General features: G+C 55.3%; 1 protein-coding gene across 8 annotated transcripts in view; it reads right to left on the reverse strand.

The window, feature by feature from the left end:
- The window catches only part of ATP9B (ATPase phospholipid transporting 9B (putative)), a 222,553-nt gene that overhangs the window by 13,405 nt on the left and 192,557 nt on the right, over positions 1-16,591 (reverse strand). For 3 of the 8 annotated variants that reach the window (XM_061170372.1, XM_061170376.1, XM_061170377.1), the window contains 10 exons: positions 14,509-14,670; positions 13,726-13,818; positions 11,582-11,665; positions 11,298-11,468; positions 8,544-8,642; positions 6,570-6,659; positions 3,711-3,855; positions 3,451-3,515; positions 2,737-2,892; positions 2,574-2,638 (listed from right to left, as the gene is read on the reverse strand). In XM_061170372.1, the coding sequence (XP_061026355.1) occupies positions 2,574-2,638; positions 2,737-2,892; positions 3,451-3,515; positions 3,711-3,855; positions 6,570-6,659; positions 8,544-8,642; positions 11,298-11,468; positions 11,582-11,665; positions 13,726-13,818; positions 14,509-14,670 (1,130 nt within the window). Of the gene's footprint in view, positions 1-1,832; positions 2,177-2,573; positions 2,639-2,736; positions 2,893-3,450; positions 3,516-3,710; positions 3,856-6,569; positions 6,660-8,543; positions 8,643-11,297; positions 11,469-11,581; positions 11,666-13,725; positions 13,819-14,508; positions 14,671-16,591 lie in introns of those variants that run through there. The other 5 variants (XR_009697425.1, XR_009697424.1, XM_061170375.1 and 2 more) reach the window with 4 other exon arrangements.

Below are 16,591 nucleotides of genomic sequence, written 5' to 3' on the forward strand. Positions count from 1 at the left end.
TCTATCAACTGTCCTGTAGTTTCTAGAGCCAGTTATTCCATCATGGAAGGTCAGTAATTTGGTCTGGTTAGATTTTATTTGATAAAAACATCACATTGCTTCCGGCCCAGTTCTTTATATTTATTTTCTAGGTGAGGGCAAAACTATTTTATTATTTATTTTTGAAGAAGCTTAACTTAGAAGCATCTCCCTCCATTCCTGACAAATCCAAGGAACTAATGCTTCAGAGAATTACAGGCGCCTCATTTAAGTGATGGACATGCAGAGAAACTTTAAATAAGACTTTCAGTGAAGACTGATAATAAATAGGAGCTTTAAAAATAATGGGCGCTTATGCTGACAGGGCTCAGGCTGCAGAGGGGAAATGAAATCAGGCCTAGAGGTGTAATTTCATGAACTCAGGCAGTTATTATTTAAGGAGTAATCACCACTGCCCCTTAAAATTTCCTTTTAAAGTTTCAAATCCATACTTTGAAAAATGGAAAGTGAGAATGGTTATGCTTTTCTTTGGCCTCCAAGGAAGAAATGCACTGGACAAACTCAAGACGTAACCGGCATTACTGTGCAAATTCTGTGCTATTTAGAGTAATTAATGTGATAATTATTGCAAAGACTTAAGCAACCAACGGAAAAATGTAAAAAAATTTGTAGCTTTCTGTACCTTAGGCTCTTCCCTCTCTTTGAAGGACTCTAGGAACTCCTGCTGCGATCAACAGCAGGCTGCCCGGACCGCGCGCCGCCCAGCCCAGCAGCCAGTCGAGGTGGAGCCTTTATCCTGACCTGGGCCTGGGGGCAGGGGAGGGGCAATGCTTCCCCTCCGCCTACAGGGACCTGGGAAGGGTCCGCATGAGTTCCGTGGGGAAGGATACACTCTAATTTCCACAAGAACCTAACCTGTTCAACAGCTCAAGCCACACAGGAGCCAGGGGAGGAGGTGAGGAACGATGGAGAACCCGGGGCGAGGGGACCGGGGTCCAGCCCCTGCGGCTCCTGGGTGGCAAGCCGGGCATTCAGGGATGCGTCCAAGTGGCAGGAGAGCGGCACCTTCACCGCACACCCCTGCCACTGCCCCAGCCCCCTGCTGCCGAGCTCAGCGCCCTGTCCTCTTCGGGGCACAAGCACCCGCCCCAGGGCTCCCTCTTCCTGGAAAGCTCTCCTGCGCCCACACCCCAAGCTCGGTCCGCCCCTCGCCAGCCTCCCGCCGCCCCTGCCGCCTGCCCTGCGCCCCCAGACACCCCCAGAGCCGGTCCCACCAGGTCCCCAGTTCGCTCTGACGTCCACTCTGGAGACACGGGTGTGCGGACGCGGCGGACGCCCTTGGCCCAGGGGGAGGAGGCCAGGACACAGGACGGGAGGCCGAGGTGGCGTCCGGCTGAGGGAGCCCCATCACTCACGACAGGACCTCGCCCGCCCAGCTTCGCCCTGAAATTAGCCCACGTTGCGCCCCCGACGCCCTCGCCTCTCGCTGAAATCCCCGGGATTCTCAGGGTTCAGGGAGCCGCCAGGCGATATGCATGTAACCGTGCCCTTTAACCGGGCTCCATGGGGTGTGATAACCCGCTGGCTTGTCCTCCGCCGACCTGGGAAGACGCTGAGGCCGGGAGAGGGCACGCAGCCCCTCCGGGCGCCGGGCCTCCCTCTTCTCCCTGTGACACGGGGGGGCCGCACCCCTGTGGCCTAGGGATGCGGGGGGACAGGATGGCGCCGGGACACGTGTGCTAACTGCCATTGCCCTTACCACGCGGTGGAGAGGCCCGGCCCCACGGGTGAGGGGCTTCGTGGAGGAGAGAAGCTGCACAGGCTGTCCACTGCACAGCGGCCGCCACGCTGACTTTACCTGCTGGCGCGGTCACGAAGGATGAGGAGAGGAAACTCCGGTCTACTCACGTCTGACACAGACCTCCCGCTTTGTAGCTTCGGCAGCGCAAAGAGCACAGCCTTCGCCCCGGGCCCCGGGCCCCGGGCCGCCACTCTGCGGACGGGCTTCCCAGCTGCCGGGCGGGCGCCCTGAGGATGAGCTTCGTTACCGCGGGAGGCCTTACGGAGTCTGTCCCGGAATGTGAGGTCCCGTGCCAGCACCATCCGTTCTCGAAGTCTCTGCTGCCAACTTCACGCCGTCATCAGGATAACCGTGTCCAGCCAGGAGGGCACAGGCTTCAGGAAGGGGCTCCCCAGCCTGGGAGCGACCCAGTCACCAACACCACCCCCTCACCATGATGCCGCCGATGGCTGGAGAAAGTCCCAGCTCCGACACGGTTCCCGGACCAGTGTCACCACTCCCCCCCCACCATGATGCCACCGATGGCTGGAGAAAGTCCCGGCTCCGACATGGTTCCCGACCCAGGTGCGCTGCCCCACGTAAACAGAAATTCCACAAGAACACGTAACAGCAGGGCCGTAGGAGGGACAAGCGGACACGTGCTGCCTCTGGGTGCCCCAGTTTGTGGCTCCTTACACCGGTCGATTCGTCCTGAGTGTGTGGGAACCACGCAAGCAACCCCCTGCACGGGTCCCCGGGCTACAAGACCTCCCGACGCGCCGCTGCCGTGTCTGCGCGTGACGGGCCCACTTACCCCACCATGAGGAATCCCTGGTACAGAGGGACGGACGCGAAGTAGAAGACAGAGGAGAACACGGCCTGGAGGGAGGAGAGCAGCGCCCGTTACTCACGGTCGGCCACTACGCGCGCAGGCCGCGAGGCACCCGGGGCCCCGCACAGCCCCTCCGGACGCGCACCTGCATCGTGGAGATGACGAGGCCGCGGTGCATGACGAACTGGCTGAGCGCCGCCGACCGCTTGTAGCTGCTGCGCCCGTGCACCACAAGCAGGCGGCCGATGTGCCTGAACTGCGGGACGGAGAAGTCGGCCGCCAGCGAGGCCTGCCGGCCCTCCTGAGGCCAAGGCAGAGGGGCCGGCTCAGGCCCAGACAGGGGCACAGCGCGGGCCCTGCCCTAGGAGCCGCCCGCCAGCACCCTGGGAGGACCTGGCCCGGCACTGACGGCGTCACAGAAACTAAGCAGGGACCTGGGCATCTTCAAGACAGTTCTCTGAACCTGCCACCTCACCAAGCGGCTGCGGGTTCAGCACCGTGGCCTGATTCACGAAGCAGAGGGGCCCGGATCCAGCTTGTGTCCAGGTCTCTCTGGGTGTTTTCACGTGAGCACAGGAGGCAGACCACAGCTCCCGACTAGCCGGGAGACCTGGACATCCGAGCGCAGGCCGTGTGTGCGGGGCTGAGAGAGGTTTGCGGGGACCCGGGGAGCGGCCCAGGCGCAGCCCCGCACGGCTCAGGGACCAGGAAGGTGCCCAGGTCCCGGCAGGACGTGCCTGCCCTCTACCTGCCCTCGTGGAGCTGCTCCCGCAGGGCGTGGGTCCGCCTCCCCCCAGCCCCCAGCTGCGTGTGTGAGCGGGCTGACGAGGGGCCTGGCGGGGACAAGGGACAGACGTACCTTCCCCTCGATCCCGATCCCGCAGTCCGCTGCCTGGATCATGCTCACGTCGTTCCCTCCGTCACCTGGAAGCACGGAACACGGACGTGAAGTGGGAGCCTGCAAGGGGCCAGCTTCCCTCGCCAACCGGCAGACGGGGTTTCAACACCCAGGAAGACGGGGGGAATCCACCGGGCGGGCGGGCGGGCGGGAGGGGGATGGGGCGCACGTCCCCGTGCGTTTCAGTTCAGGACCCCGGCTCCCCGGACGCCTGCGCTCACCGATGGCGCACGTGCGTCTGCCCGTGTGCTGCTGCAGCAGCTTGACGATGTGGGCCTTCTGCGTGGGCGCGCAGCGGCAGCAGACCACGGCCGGGCACTGGCAGGCCAGCTCCACGAACTCGTGCTCGTAGTACTTCAGGCAGACCTGGGGCGGCAGGAGCGAGGCCGGGGTTCAGGGCACGGACAGATGGACGGAGGACGGACGGACAGAGCCCGCACGCAGGCTGGGGGCTGGGCTCGTGTGCTGAGGGGAGGAGGGCTCCAGGGAAGCCCCGGACAAGCTCGTCTGCCTTCAGGGGATGCCAGCACCACCTTCCGGGGTTGGCTGAAAAGGTCTTTGGTCTTTAGCACACAATACCCTCAGCGACGATCCTTAGTTCCCCATCTTGGTTGGGAAAATAAAAATTCCCCAAAGCTGCCTGAAGTCTGTGGGGTCCCGTTGCTGAGCTGGACACCCCGAGAGTCACCCCAGCACGAAGGACAGGAGTCAGAGCCCCCGGGGCGCCGACTACCACCAACAGCACATCCGCCTGCAGGGGACCCATGCGGGCGCCCGTGCCCCGCGTGAAGGGGTCGAGACGCAGTCCCAGGCCCTCTGCCCCCTAAAACCTGGGCGGTGAGCGAAAACCCGCGTTCATGGCAGGTACTCAGCAGGAAACAGACGGACACGGTATCCCAACTGAGGGGAGTAACCACTGCAGGACCCAGAAACAGAAACAGCAGACGCTGCCTTTGGGGAGCAGGACGGGTGCCGGCGGGGAGTGGGGACGTGCTCTCCAACCTGCGGTTTCTCTGGGGCCGACTGGCTGCCAGGAACAACACGTGGATTTGGGGGACAGAAACAGCAAAAAGGTTTCAATAAAAACACACTCACAAAAGCGTGTTTAACACAAGTAGCTACTTTTGCTCCCTCCCCAAGTCCCAACTATAGAGAGGTTTTAAAAAAGACATCGACCTACAAGGAGGGGCCAGAACGGAGGGGAAATTCACAAAATGTTTTGGGCGCTGGAAAGCAGACAGCCACGGGCACGTGGCTCGGCTGCTGTGAGCAACCTGAAGCTGGCGGTGGGACCAGCCGAGAACACGTGAGGCCCAGGCCCCTCGCTCCTCCTCACCCGCACCCAGGGGGCGGGGGGCCGGGGGGGAAACGGAGCCCTTCTGCCCCGGAGAGGCCGGCCTCACCCTCTGGACCTGGGGCGGGAGGTGGAGCGAAGAGACAGAAGCCGGGAAAGGAAAGGGGGCTCGAAGGCCGGCTCAGGCCCAAATCGGTGTCGCCAGAGTTGGGAAGGAGGGGACAGTCATCCTTCATCCCCCAGAACCAAGGAAGTGTGATCCGTAGACAGGGACAGGGCCGCGCTCCTTGGCACCATCAAGAGGGCAGCTGCGCTGGGCAGGAGCTGGGGCTCAGGGAGCCCGGGACCAGCGGGCGCTGAACCGACTCAGTGACCGGATGGAGGGCCCAGCCATGGGGGGGACCAGACACCGCGGGCTCCAGGGAGACCGGCGGGCAGGTCGCGCAGCACCAGGCACCACGGAAACAGGCGACCCAGCTGTGAGTTCACAGCGCTGCAGGGATGGGGGTGTGCCGAGCCGGCGAGGGGTCCCGGGTCCCGCACACGGAGCGGGAGGGACGGGAGCAAGAACTCAGGAGCCCGCGGCAGCCGCGGTGCAGACAGAGAAATGCAAACGTGAGGCCGGAGCCGAGCCGGCGAGTTGGACCGTCAGCCAGGGGCCCGCGCGGCTCCTATAAAACAACACACATGCAGGGAACACCAGCGAGGCTGGGGGCGTCCCCGGGGTCAGCTCGTGGGGACGGCGCGGTGGGGAGCAGGGGGCGCCCTCCAAGTCCTCCGTCCTGGGCACGGGCGGGCGGGAGCGCTGCCGTCGGCCCCCACTGTCCAGGCCCCGCAGTCCCGGAGGCTCCGCGGAAGCAGCTGCGCAGAGTCAGGATGCGCGGCCCCAGCGATGCAGGAGGCGGGAGAGCCAGCCGGACACGGCGCCATCTGCACGCAGGTGGCCACAGAGGGCATGCCATCTCCGCTGCTCCTGACGTCCCGTCCACCCCCCCACCCCCCGCCAGGCTGGCCTCAGTGGCCACACTGACTGGGTCACCAGAGGCTGCGCTGCTCCGCCCAGACTTCTGGAAACATCTGAGAGAACCGCGGGCAAAAGCTGCAGGGGGAGGGGCCCCCAACGCACCCCCCCACCCGGCGGCTCCAGCCATTGCGACCCTGGCGCTGAGTGAGGAGACAGGGCTGGACCCGAGCGGGCCGCCCAGCCCCTCACGGGGCCTCCAGGAGCAGAGGGTCCTGGGTCCCAGGGCCGCTGCTGGAAACATGCGTTTGGATAAACTGAGATCACGGCTACCAGAGCCAGGCTCCAAGGCGGCCGCGCCAGGAACGAGGAGCAGGCCTCCAAGCGCCCGAAGAGTTTTGAACGAGCCTAGGACCAACCAGCGCCAAAGCCTTAAGGACCAAGTTCTCACTGCGACACGGCCCTGGCCTCTTCTCAGGCTCCACCCGCGCACATCACTGCTGTGAGCAGAGACGTCAAAACCAGTGGAGAGGGCAACGCAGGCTGATAAACACATCTGACTGCCGAAGCCCACAGTCCACCAGACAGACAGGGCCCAGCCTCACCCCCAGGGAGAAGGACAGACAGACAGACACCTGCTCGGTCAGGGCCCAGCCTCACCTAGAGGGAGGACAGACAGACAGACACCTGCTCGGTCAGGGCCCAGCCTCACCTCCAGGGAGAAGGACAGACAGACAGACCCTGCTCGGTCAGGGCCCAGCCTCACCCCCAGGGAGACGGACAGAAAGACACACAGACACCTGCTTGGTCAGGGCCCAGCCTCACCTCCAAGGAGTCCCCGGATATGACCAGTGCACAGTCATGCTTCCTTCGAAAGGCATTCAGCTCCAAATGGGCTTCTCCCCGACTGGTTACCTCCATAAAAGGGGAAAAAGTACCCAATTACAATGCTATTTAAGTCACACAGACAAACACGCCCTGATATACAAATCACAGATCTTTAGACACTTCTAAAACCAGAAGGTGCTTTACACAGGAAATTCTATAACAAACTGCTCTTTCAAATTTCTTCTACAGTGCTGGGAATAAATACCTACTTATTTAATATGAACTGCTTTCCAACGTGTGGCAACTCAAGGCAGGAAACGTACACTGTAAAGTGCAGGGCAAGTACCACAATTACAGTAAGACAAAGTGAACAGAAGAACTGGCTTGTCAAGAAAGAGGGACAAACGGCCCCCCACCACCGCCCCCCATGAGCTAACAGGCGCCTTTGCGTAGCTGGGGAAGACAACTGGCTTTTCTCAATATACGCGGGTAAGAGAGCATGATGACCATGAACTGGAAGTCTCTCCACTTTCATAGGGCAGTGGGGTCGGGGTGTGTGTTAACGCCAGGGATGCCGTTCTGCACACACGTCAACACACCTCAGCATCACAGCCCGAGGAAGCTGAGTTCCTCGTGGCCACACAGCAGGGAGGGACGGAATGACCTAAAATCAAGGTTTCATTTAAAGACGCCTCTTTTCATAACATGCCAAGTGATACAAAATGCTTTTATAAAATTGTTTCTGTTGTCTCTACCACGGGTTTCAACTTATTCTATTAGTTCAAGCAAACTGAGTTATCTGGAGGATTGAACGATGGAAAAGAGTAAAATCAAGTCATAATCTCGAAATATCGTTAATTTTTGAATGAAAGTATTTCAGAAACCAACATACTAGTTTTTGACATTCTTTCTGTGGCGATTTTATGGGGCATAAAAGAAATGATATATTACAGGACTGAAATAAAAAGCTTCATGGGTCCAGATTAATCAATCCAGACTCATCTTTAAATAGGTAGGTTTTATTGTGGAAATTTTATTTGTGGGGCTATAACACTGCAAAGTCAACAAAAATTGATCTGAAGTTTTATCAGAATCATTAATAATTTAATTGCAAATAGTAGTCTGCAGGGCCTAATTTGTGATTCTGATGCTTCAAAATAAACTACATTTACATGTAAATTATATTCAAATCACTATTTCTGTAGGTGCAAGGGCTTCATTTGGAACAGAGACACACAACGTCTGTTCAGCTACCATCAATCAAGACCCAAGAAACTTTTATTTTTTGTTTGAATCAAATTTCATCATAACTAGTAGATACAGTAAACACAAATTTCGATCATTTCTACTAATTTTCTTTGATCTAATTAAGGAAGATAATTTAATCTGAAGATGGTAGTAGATTAAAAACACATTTCTACTTTGTATTTAAAGCTTGTTTCACAAAAGCAGCTTCTCGACCACATGTATTGTGTCTAACTAATAGACAAACGTAATTTTTTTTTTTTTTTGGCTGCACGGCGCAGCTTGTGGGATCTTAGTTCCCCGACCAGGGATGGAACCTGGGGCCCTGGCAGTGACAGTGCCAAGTCTTAACCACTGGCCCTCCAGGGAATTCCCAGACAAACGTAATTTTTTATCAATATACACTTCTATAAATTGAACGGAAAATGACTGCAGTATGTCTATTTTAAAATAGATATTTAGTCGTTAATAATTCTAATAGTACAACAGAAAAATACTCTTGAATTTAGACCTTGTTTCACTCTATCAAAAGCAGCTTTTTGATCACATTTAATATACGTAACTAACAGAAATCTATTTTTAACATGTTTTTATAAATTGAGTAAGAAACTTCTCTTTTAAAATAGTATCTATTAATTAATAAATAACTGCATATACATTCTCACAAAACCAGTAAGTTTCAATTCAAAACATTTAAAATTCAAAATTATGTGGACGTACACTTACCGGCCTGAAAACGTGCGTGTCCTGCGTTCGAGACACCAGGTGAGAACTCTTGGCAATGCACGTGGCCGTCTCCAGTTTATCACCCGTCAGCATCCATATCTAGGAAACAGTTTCAGCTGGTGAACCCCAACTCTATCACGTGTTCATCTCTGAAAAGTGTCTGCCCTTGAAAGGATATTTGCACATCTGTGTTTTCAGCATCGCTATTCACAACAGCCAAAACATGAAGCAATGCATGAGTCCATGGATGGATGATGGAGAAACCAAATGTGGTCCATCCATACAATGAATATTTAAAAAGGCAGGGGATTCTGACACCTGCAACAACTATGCTGAGTGAAACAAACCAGTCACAAAAGGACAAACACTGCATGATTCCACCTGATTGAGGTCCCCAGAGGAGTCAGACTCGTAGAGACAGGAAGGAGATGGTGGGTGCCAGGGCTGGGGGAGGGGGAGGGGGAGCTAGCGTTTCACGGGGACAGAGTTTCAGTTTTACAGCGTAAAGAGTTAAGGCAGGTGGAGGGTGCTTGCTGTTACACGACAGTGTGAATGTACTTAGTGCCACTGCACCGTGCACTTAAAAATAGCTACGATGGTAAACTTTACATCATGCATATTTTACCACAATAAAAGTCTCTGCCGACTTGCTTAGCTGAAACAGGTTAAGAGCGAAGTGACGTTTAGACACAGCAGCAGAGCTGCGGCAGGTGAACGACTGGGGATTAGGAGCCTCGCGGCTGAGGTTGAGGAGGACGCCTGAGTATGACAGAAGGCTACGTCTACACGGCCTTGCAGGCCAAGCAAACAGGCCCAAGGACCACAGGCCGAGGGCTTGCAGAGTTAGGGGGACCCTGAAATCCTTGCTCTCACTTGTGTGAGTTTTTCGGTTGAAAACTGAGGTTCAAAATGGGTAAACGGGCAACAGTTAACTCGAAAGTTGTTTCCTATCAAATAAGTCATGTCAAATAACACCACTTAAAAAAAATTTTTTTTTAAATCTAGCCCTTTTATTTTACTTTATTTATTATTATTATTATTTTCTATTTTTTTTATTTTTATGTTTTGGCCATGCCGCGTGGCTTGTGGGATCTCAGTTCCCAGACCAGGGATTGAACTCGGGCCACGGCAGTGAAAGCCCGGAATCCTAACCACTAGGCCACCAGGGAACTCCCGAACACCACTTTTACTTCAAAATATCAAACAAATGCACATATTGTATGTGTAAATATCCTTAGACTGAAAAGAGAGCAAAATCAGGACACTTTATACATAACAGGATGGTTTATATATCTTTTCTATGACTGCAGCAATTTCTCGCTATCATCTGAATTTTTCAGATATTTCATATGTATCATACATAAATATGCATTTTTGGGCAATGGTATACTGGTTCTCTGCTTAGGCACAATCTACCTGTGGCTCTTTTCAGTGTCTGAGGGTTTGTGTTTTTTATTTATGTTACACATTAATATTCACTTTACCGAGCCTGGATCTAAGACAACGACACGTCACCGTGACAAAGTTGGGGACAATTAACGCCACAGAACAAGAAGTCCCGCTGCTGACAACTCAGGGACACGTGTGGCCTGGCCGAGCGCCACCTCTCAGGCTCAGAGGACGGGCTGAAACCACATCCTTGAACTATTACGGGATGAAAGAGTCTGCTTCTCCTGACGGAACATGAAAAGGAAAAAGGGCAGAACCCCAGCAAGCCTTACTGACTTCAGAGCTTAGCAAGCAGCTCATACAAGCACCCAAGTCTTTACACAAGAAACGTGCAGGCCTCGGCTGTGTTGACAACCCAGCAGCAACACCCAAGAGCGAGACTGATGGGGAGCTCGCGAAAAATCACAATGGAATGAGCAGGTCGTCTGCCTCTAGTCAGTCATGTTTCTCCACGCAAGCTTCTGGCCGCACAGGCTTAGATCGGGTCACCGTTCTGAGTCTGAACTGCTCTCTTCCACTCTGACTAGCACCTGGACAGCACACGCAGACAGCAGCGGCCGCCCCCGCCACGGCCCTGAACTGGTGGGGAGGCTCCGACACCTCCCCCCGCCAGAGGCCTGGACGGCAGGGACCCCCCTGCTGTGCCCGTCACAGTGCCCTCATCAAAACGTGCTGAGTGTATAGTTATTTGAAGCCGGCCACAGCTTTGCCTTCTGACATTTTCCTCCAGTTCTCTCTCTCTCTGCTCCAGTTAGACACAAGTATTTCTTTTAAAAGCAAGCTGTACTTTTTTCATTCTCAGTCCTTGAGGCAGCACTGAAATGCATTTTCTCAGCCATCTGTAATTGAACTTCAGCTTCAGTGAGAGCACAGGTAAGTAAGGCAAGAAAGCAGTTTCCTGAGAAGTAAAACTTACACCACAACGTGCTAATCTCCCCTGGACCCGAAGAGGACAAACCGTTAGCAAAAGACAGCAGGACAGTAGGTCAGTAGGTCAGGCTGGGAGCATCACGCGGTCTACGGGGAAAACCTCCCCGCGCGGATAAAAGGCTGCCTGGGGAGCAGCTCGGGCCAGGACAGGCCTCAGGCGGCTGTGAGGACACCCGCGGCCGGGAAGGCAGCCGAGGAGGACAGACGGCCGCCGGGAAGGCGGGAGCAGAGCCGCCCGAGCCGCTGCGTCTGGGGGGCGGGGCGGGGCGGGTTCCGCAGGCACGCAGAGACCTCCGCTCACCAAGGCCCTCGCACCCTCCACCCGGGCGGGTTTCACGGGACCACCTCCAGGGGGCGCCCGCTGCCTCGCGGTACCTTGATGCCCGCGTTGCGCAGCATCTCCAGGGTGGGCCTCACGTCCGCCTGCAGCTGGTCCTCCACCCCCGTCAGGCACAGCAGCTCCATCTCCCGCTCCAGGCTCTCCACCACGGCGGCCACCTTGAGCGTCCTGTCGTGGATGCTCAGCTTGGCCTGGTTGTAGCGGTTCTGGGGACAGGCGGGCGGTGCTGTGACTCGCGCAGGGCTGCCGAGGCGGGGACACGCGCGCCGCCCCGTGCGCACCGTCTCCCCGAGGCCGCGGCGGGAGGCCGGCCGCTCACCTCGAAGTCCTGGTACTGCTCCTCCGTCAGCGCCCTCTTGGCCACCACGAGGGTGCGCAGGCCTTCGCGGGCCATGTTGCCGCACTGCGAGAGAGAGGCAGGTCACACGCGGCCCGGCCACCGCCCCCTGCGGTCACGGCCACGTCCTCCGCCAGCTCATCCCGCCAGACCCACATCCCCGCGGGAGGGCGGGAGCGGCCGGCTCCCCCGCCGCCGCGCCACGCGGCCGACCCGACCCGGGGCCCCTGCGCCTCCCGACCGCCGGGCACGGCTCTCTCCCCGCTACGGCAGCGGGACGGGCTGCGCGTGTGCGCGACACAGACACGGCCACACAAGCCGTGCAGGCGGCCGTCACGGCTACCGAGGGAGCCGGGACTCGGAGCGTCCGACCGCCGCCCTTCGGAATCAGCGATACCGGGGGACTTCCGCCCGGCCCGGGACACACTTCGACGCGCGTCCATCGCGCCCGGCCCCGTCCGTTCAAGGGCAGAGGCCCCCGTTCCCGGGTCACGGCACCTTCCTCTGACAAAGCTCGTTCACTGCACTTGGTAACGTCCGCAGGATAAACCATCCCGAGTCTCTAGGGTTCCTTTCTAATCCGCCGGGGAGACCTGATCTGCCGCCCGCTGTCACACACCAGGCCGGGTGCGGAGAGGTCCCCGCTCGCGCGCCAGCCCCGCACTCGCCGCGGGCCGCGGATCCTGGGGCCCGGCGGGCGACGCCACGGTGCCCCTTCGTACCGCCCTGCTCCCCAAGCCTAGCTCCGTCTCGTTTCTAACAAACACACACCTGGGGGCAAAGAGGGGCCTGCGCTGAGAGCAAGGAGCTGCCCCCCAGGCGCCGCCGCCTCGGCTAGCGGGCATCGCGTCCACGCAGAGGCTGGGCTCACACTGCAGGCTTTACAAAATCGCCCTTTCCGCCGCAGGACGGACAGTGTAGGTGTGTTTTGTTCTTTTAGTATTTGGGGAACACACGTTGGTAACCAAGAATCCAGCGTGGGAGCTTCTGTGACACAGAACAGCCCCCTGTGAACTCAGGCTCTGAGTACCTGCTGGCGTTTGAATAAAGTGAGAGGCTTTCCCACGACAAGAGTATTAACAACCAAGACTGGGGTGGGAGGGTGTTGAAAGATTTATCCATGGGAGAAACTACCATGTTGGAAATAAATGCACAAAGGATTTTTAATAAAGTTATCTTTGTGAAAAACAGTCTGACATTATCTGTCTGTTGCAAGACATTTATCGATTTGACCTCATAAAGCTAAATAAATTAAACAAGGATTTTATAATTAATTGCACATCATTATGACCCAAAGTAATTTTTATGGCATTTTACTAGGTCTTCAGGGAATTTAATTTATTCATGTCCCTGATTAAATCCAGTGCCTGAAGGAGCTATTGATTCATATTGCCAATACCGTCGTGGACGTGGGCTGTGGCCCCTGGACTGACAGACAGACTCCCGGCCCGAAGGGGGGTGGACACGCTTGAGCCCCACTGACAACATGCACACAGTGAAGGGGGTCACGCTCATAAATTCAGCGGTTTAGTTTTACTCTGAAATCTAAGTTTTTACAAATGCATAAATGTAAACAACAAATAATCTCATGAAGCTAAATACAAATCGTATTTGTTCAGGGAGCATTTGATGAAAATACAGGATTGGTTATATTTGGATCTTAACTCCACGTTTAAAGTGAATCCTATGTACATATTAGAATTAAATTCTAACTAAAATATCCTGGTAAATAATTTAGGTTACAAAATAAATATCATGTTAAAATATAACTCTGGTTATATGCACAATACTGTTTCAGAATATTTTAGTGAATGATTAGGGATGCTTTCTATTTCTTCACCAAAATAAACAAAATATTCTTCATAAGGACCCACTTGCACACATCTACACGTATTCACACAGAAACCAAAAATAGCAGTTGTTCACACAGAAAGTACAGTATTTATAATTTACAGCACTCCTATCCTCTCTGCTTTATGAACCGACGGTGCCTGGTGTGAAACCCGGCATCTTGATTCACTCCAGTGACACCAGCAAGCACCTACAAGTCAAGGAGAAAGGATGCCGTGCTTCTGTCACTGCCCTGAGTTTCGGAAAAACATCTGCACAATGTGGACAGCTCATACCTCCTCCTCCAGCCAGTCATTGTACTGGACGACGGTGGACATGGCAACGTCAGCACCTTTCATATAGAACGTGATCTCTGCCGTGGACTCGTCCTGTAACAAGATGGGAGTGAACACAGACATGTTGAGGCCACGCTGCGGCTACTGGGGGGCCGCTCTAACGGGAACGCACCAGGAGGGCAATTCTCCGTGAACCCACTCCCCCGGGTGAGTTACTCAGACACCTTCTAGGCAGGGCTGTGTCTCCCTAGATGCTCAGGCCACCAGGAACCGAGAGCATAACTGTGGCTCTCAATATGCTGTGCTGAGGGTTTTGAAATAAAATCTGTAAATGAATATACGCCTTGGACTGCAAGGTAAATTCTCTCAAATTTCCAGAGCTTGAGTGAATAAGCTTCCTAGTTTAGCCAGCTTGCAAGATGTATCTGTGGTATTCGCTACAAAAAATTTAATAGGGGTATATTTTAGCAACTTTATGGTCATAAATCATTCCTCAGGTAAACTCTTTGGCTGCTACTGCTGTGGAAAACAAAGCAGCTCGAGCTGATTTCAAAAATTCATGAACATCTTCTACTTATTCTGCCTCAGCTGTCTTAGGAAAGCCGTTTTAAAGCATGACTATTAGAGTCACACCAGCTTCTCGGCATGAATGATCAGTCTGGATTTTATTATCACAGAACACTGTGACGAGCATACAGCACTGGAGTGAGCCTTGAGAGGCCGCTGCAGTGACCTCACAGTGACCAGAGCAGGCGGCCAGTTCGGGGACAGAGGCCAGCGTACCCTGACGATGACCCCCATCCGCTTGCTCTCCGAGGTGAAGGGGAAGGTCTGCAGGATGCAGTAGGTCAGGATCTGGCCGCCGGGGGTCCTCAGCTGCATGGACGTGAGGTCTCTGTTGACCAGAGTGAGGCCGACGCTCTCCGTCCACTGCACCAGGGCCACCTGCGGGAGACCGGCGAGACGTGAGGCCACTCGCTCCCTGGGGAGGGGGCATCAGGCCAGCGGTCAGTGAGCTCGCCAAGATGCCACCAAGAGACGAAACCGACCACGTCCAGGCCCGGCTGTTTCTGAGGGCGCGTCTAGTATTCGTTACAGGGAAGCGATACGCGGCGAGACAGAGGGCCTTGGTCTTGCCGTCTAAGATAAAGGCCGCTGGTGAGCACACTTGGGTTGCGATTTGTGTTACCAGCGGCTGACAGCCAGGGTTTAAGATCTACGCGGAGCGCCCGCCGGGCTGGGCGGCTCAGAGAGCAGGCGGGGCTGGGCTCGAGGACGCCCGCGACAGTGACGCCCTGAATCCCTCGTGTGCCTCAATCGCGGACCAACTGGCAACTGGGGGCTCCACGGCCAGCACGTCTGCGGGGAGGGCGGGCCCGGGCGCCAAGCCCGACTCCGACAGTTGGAAGCCCCGTGACCTGGTCCTTTGCGTACTGAGGCTCACCAGCCCGTTCTGTGGAAGATGTATTTGCAAACTGTTCTAAAGGGGAAACGATCAAAGAAGGCTCCCTGGCATGTGGCAAGGACTCAAAAATAGAAAGTATTCTTACTTACAATCATTTATTATTTAAACGTAAAAATCTTAAGTGGAAAAGTAATTTTTAAAGTTCACCATTTATGAATAGTAATTTTTATGACAATAAGCGTTTTCAGAAAAAAATTCAGTTTGTCTTTAAAAGCAACCTCACTGCAAGAAATTCATGACGTGCTGCCCCCGCCATGCAGGTGAGGACCCCGCGGCCGGCGGGCAGTGGCTCCTTCCCCCTGGGGGCTCTGGGCCTCTCCTGACCCTGGCGCCTCACCCTCGCCTGCAGTGCCTTTCACCACCTGTGCTTTCAGCGTTTGACCTGGGGTTCTGAGAAATCATATCATTCAAGAGCCTTTTAAATTCTGTCTAGTGTGCAGATGTTACTCGTCTATCCGAGTCATTCCTGAAATCTCCCGTCTGACGAGATCCTCAGCAGCTCTGGTGCCGAGGTGAGACCGCTCAGGTCGGAATCCTCGAGTGCCGTGTACCAGCTCCATGAATCTGGGTGACAGGCTGCACCCCTAAGCCCCGGTCTCCTCGTCGATAAGATGGTGACGACCTCCCAGGGTTATGCTGAGGTCTGACCCACCCATGGGGCGTCTGGCACACTGATGATCAATTCAACATCAAGGTTTCACCCTCCACCCTTCCTCACGTAAGCCATTTAGGCAGAGCGGGAATCACTTTAAAAATGAGGTTTTCCAAGTAATTTCCCACAAATATAACTGCAGAAAAGTCCCGACAAGCTTGTCAAGCGTCTGACATTGTGGGGTGGGCGGCATGCTGCGGGTGGACAGAGCGTCCAAAGACAGCGAGGCAGACAAAGCCAGCGCGAGGCACTTTCTGGGGCTGCAGGGGCGCCCCGTGGGGCGGGGATGCCCTGGGGCAGAGCCGAGGGCGACACTTTAAGTCGCCTGTGCCGGTCCCTTGGTGCCTGGTTCCCCACACACTCCCACGTGGCTTCCCTGAAAGGGGTCCAGGACAGATGGTACCCAGCCTCTCCCGGACAGGGTGACTTTAGTTCCCAAACATTTTCTAGGATTTTGCAAAGGACCTAAACAGACAAGCGGGACTACTGTTTCAGAATAGTAAAGACACATACCTTTTTATACGGTTTTAAATTACAATTTCGTCTTATTTTATACGTAGTCAATACATCAGAATTCACCTTATAAAAACTTTTGGTATTTTAAAAAGTTTACATGGTAGCGTCGGCCTGTGATAAACAGGTTACGGCAACTTTGGAGAAGCAGGAGTGGGAGTGAGGGTCACGCTGAGGGGGGTCCTGGGGCCCCGGACTTGCAGCTGGCGTCTCGAGGGAGCCCTGCGCCGACCAGG

This window comes from Eubalaena glacialis, chromosome 15, assembly GCF_028564815.1.
Source record: "Eubalaena glacialis isolate mEubGla1 chromosome 15, mEubGla1.1.hap2.+ XY, whole genome shotgun sequence".
Taxonomy (NCBI): domain Eukaryota; kingdom Metazoa; phylum Chordata; class Mammalia; order Artiodactyla; family Balaenidae; genus Eubalaena; species Eubalaena glacialis.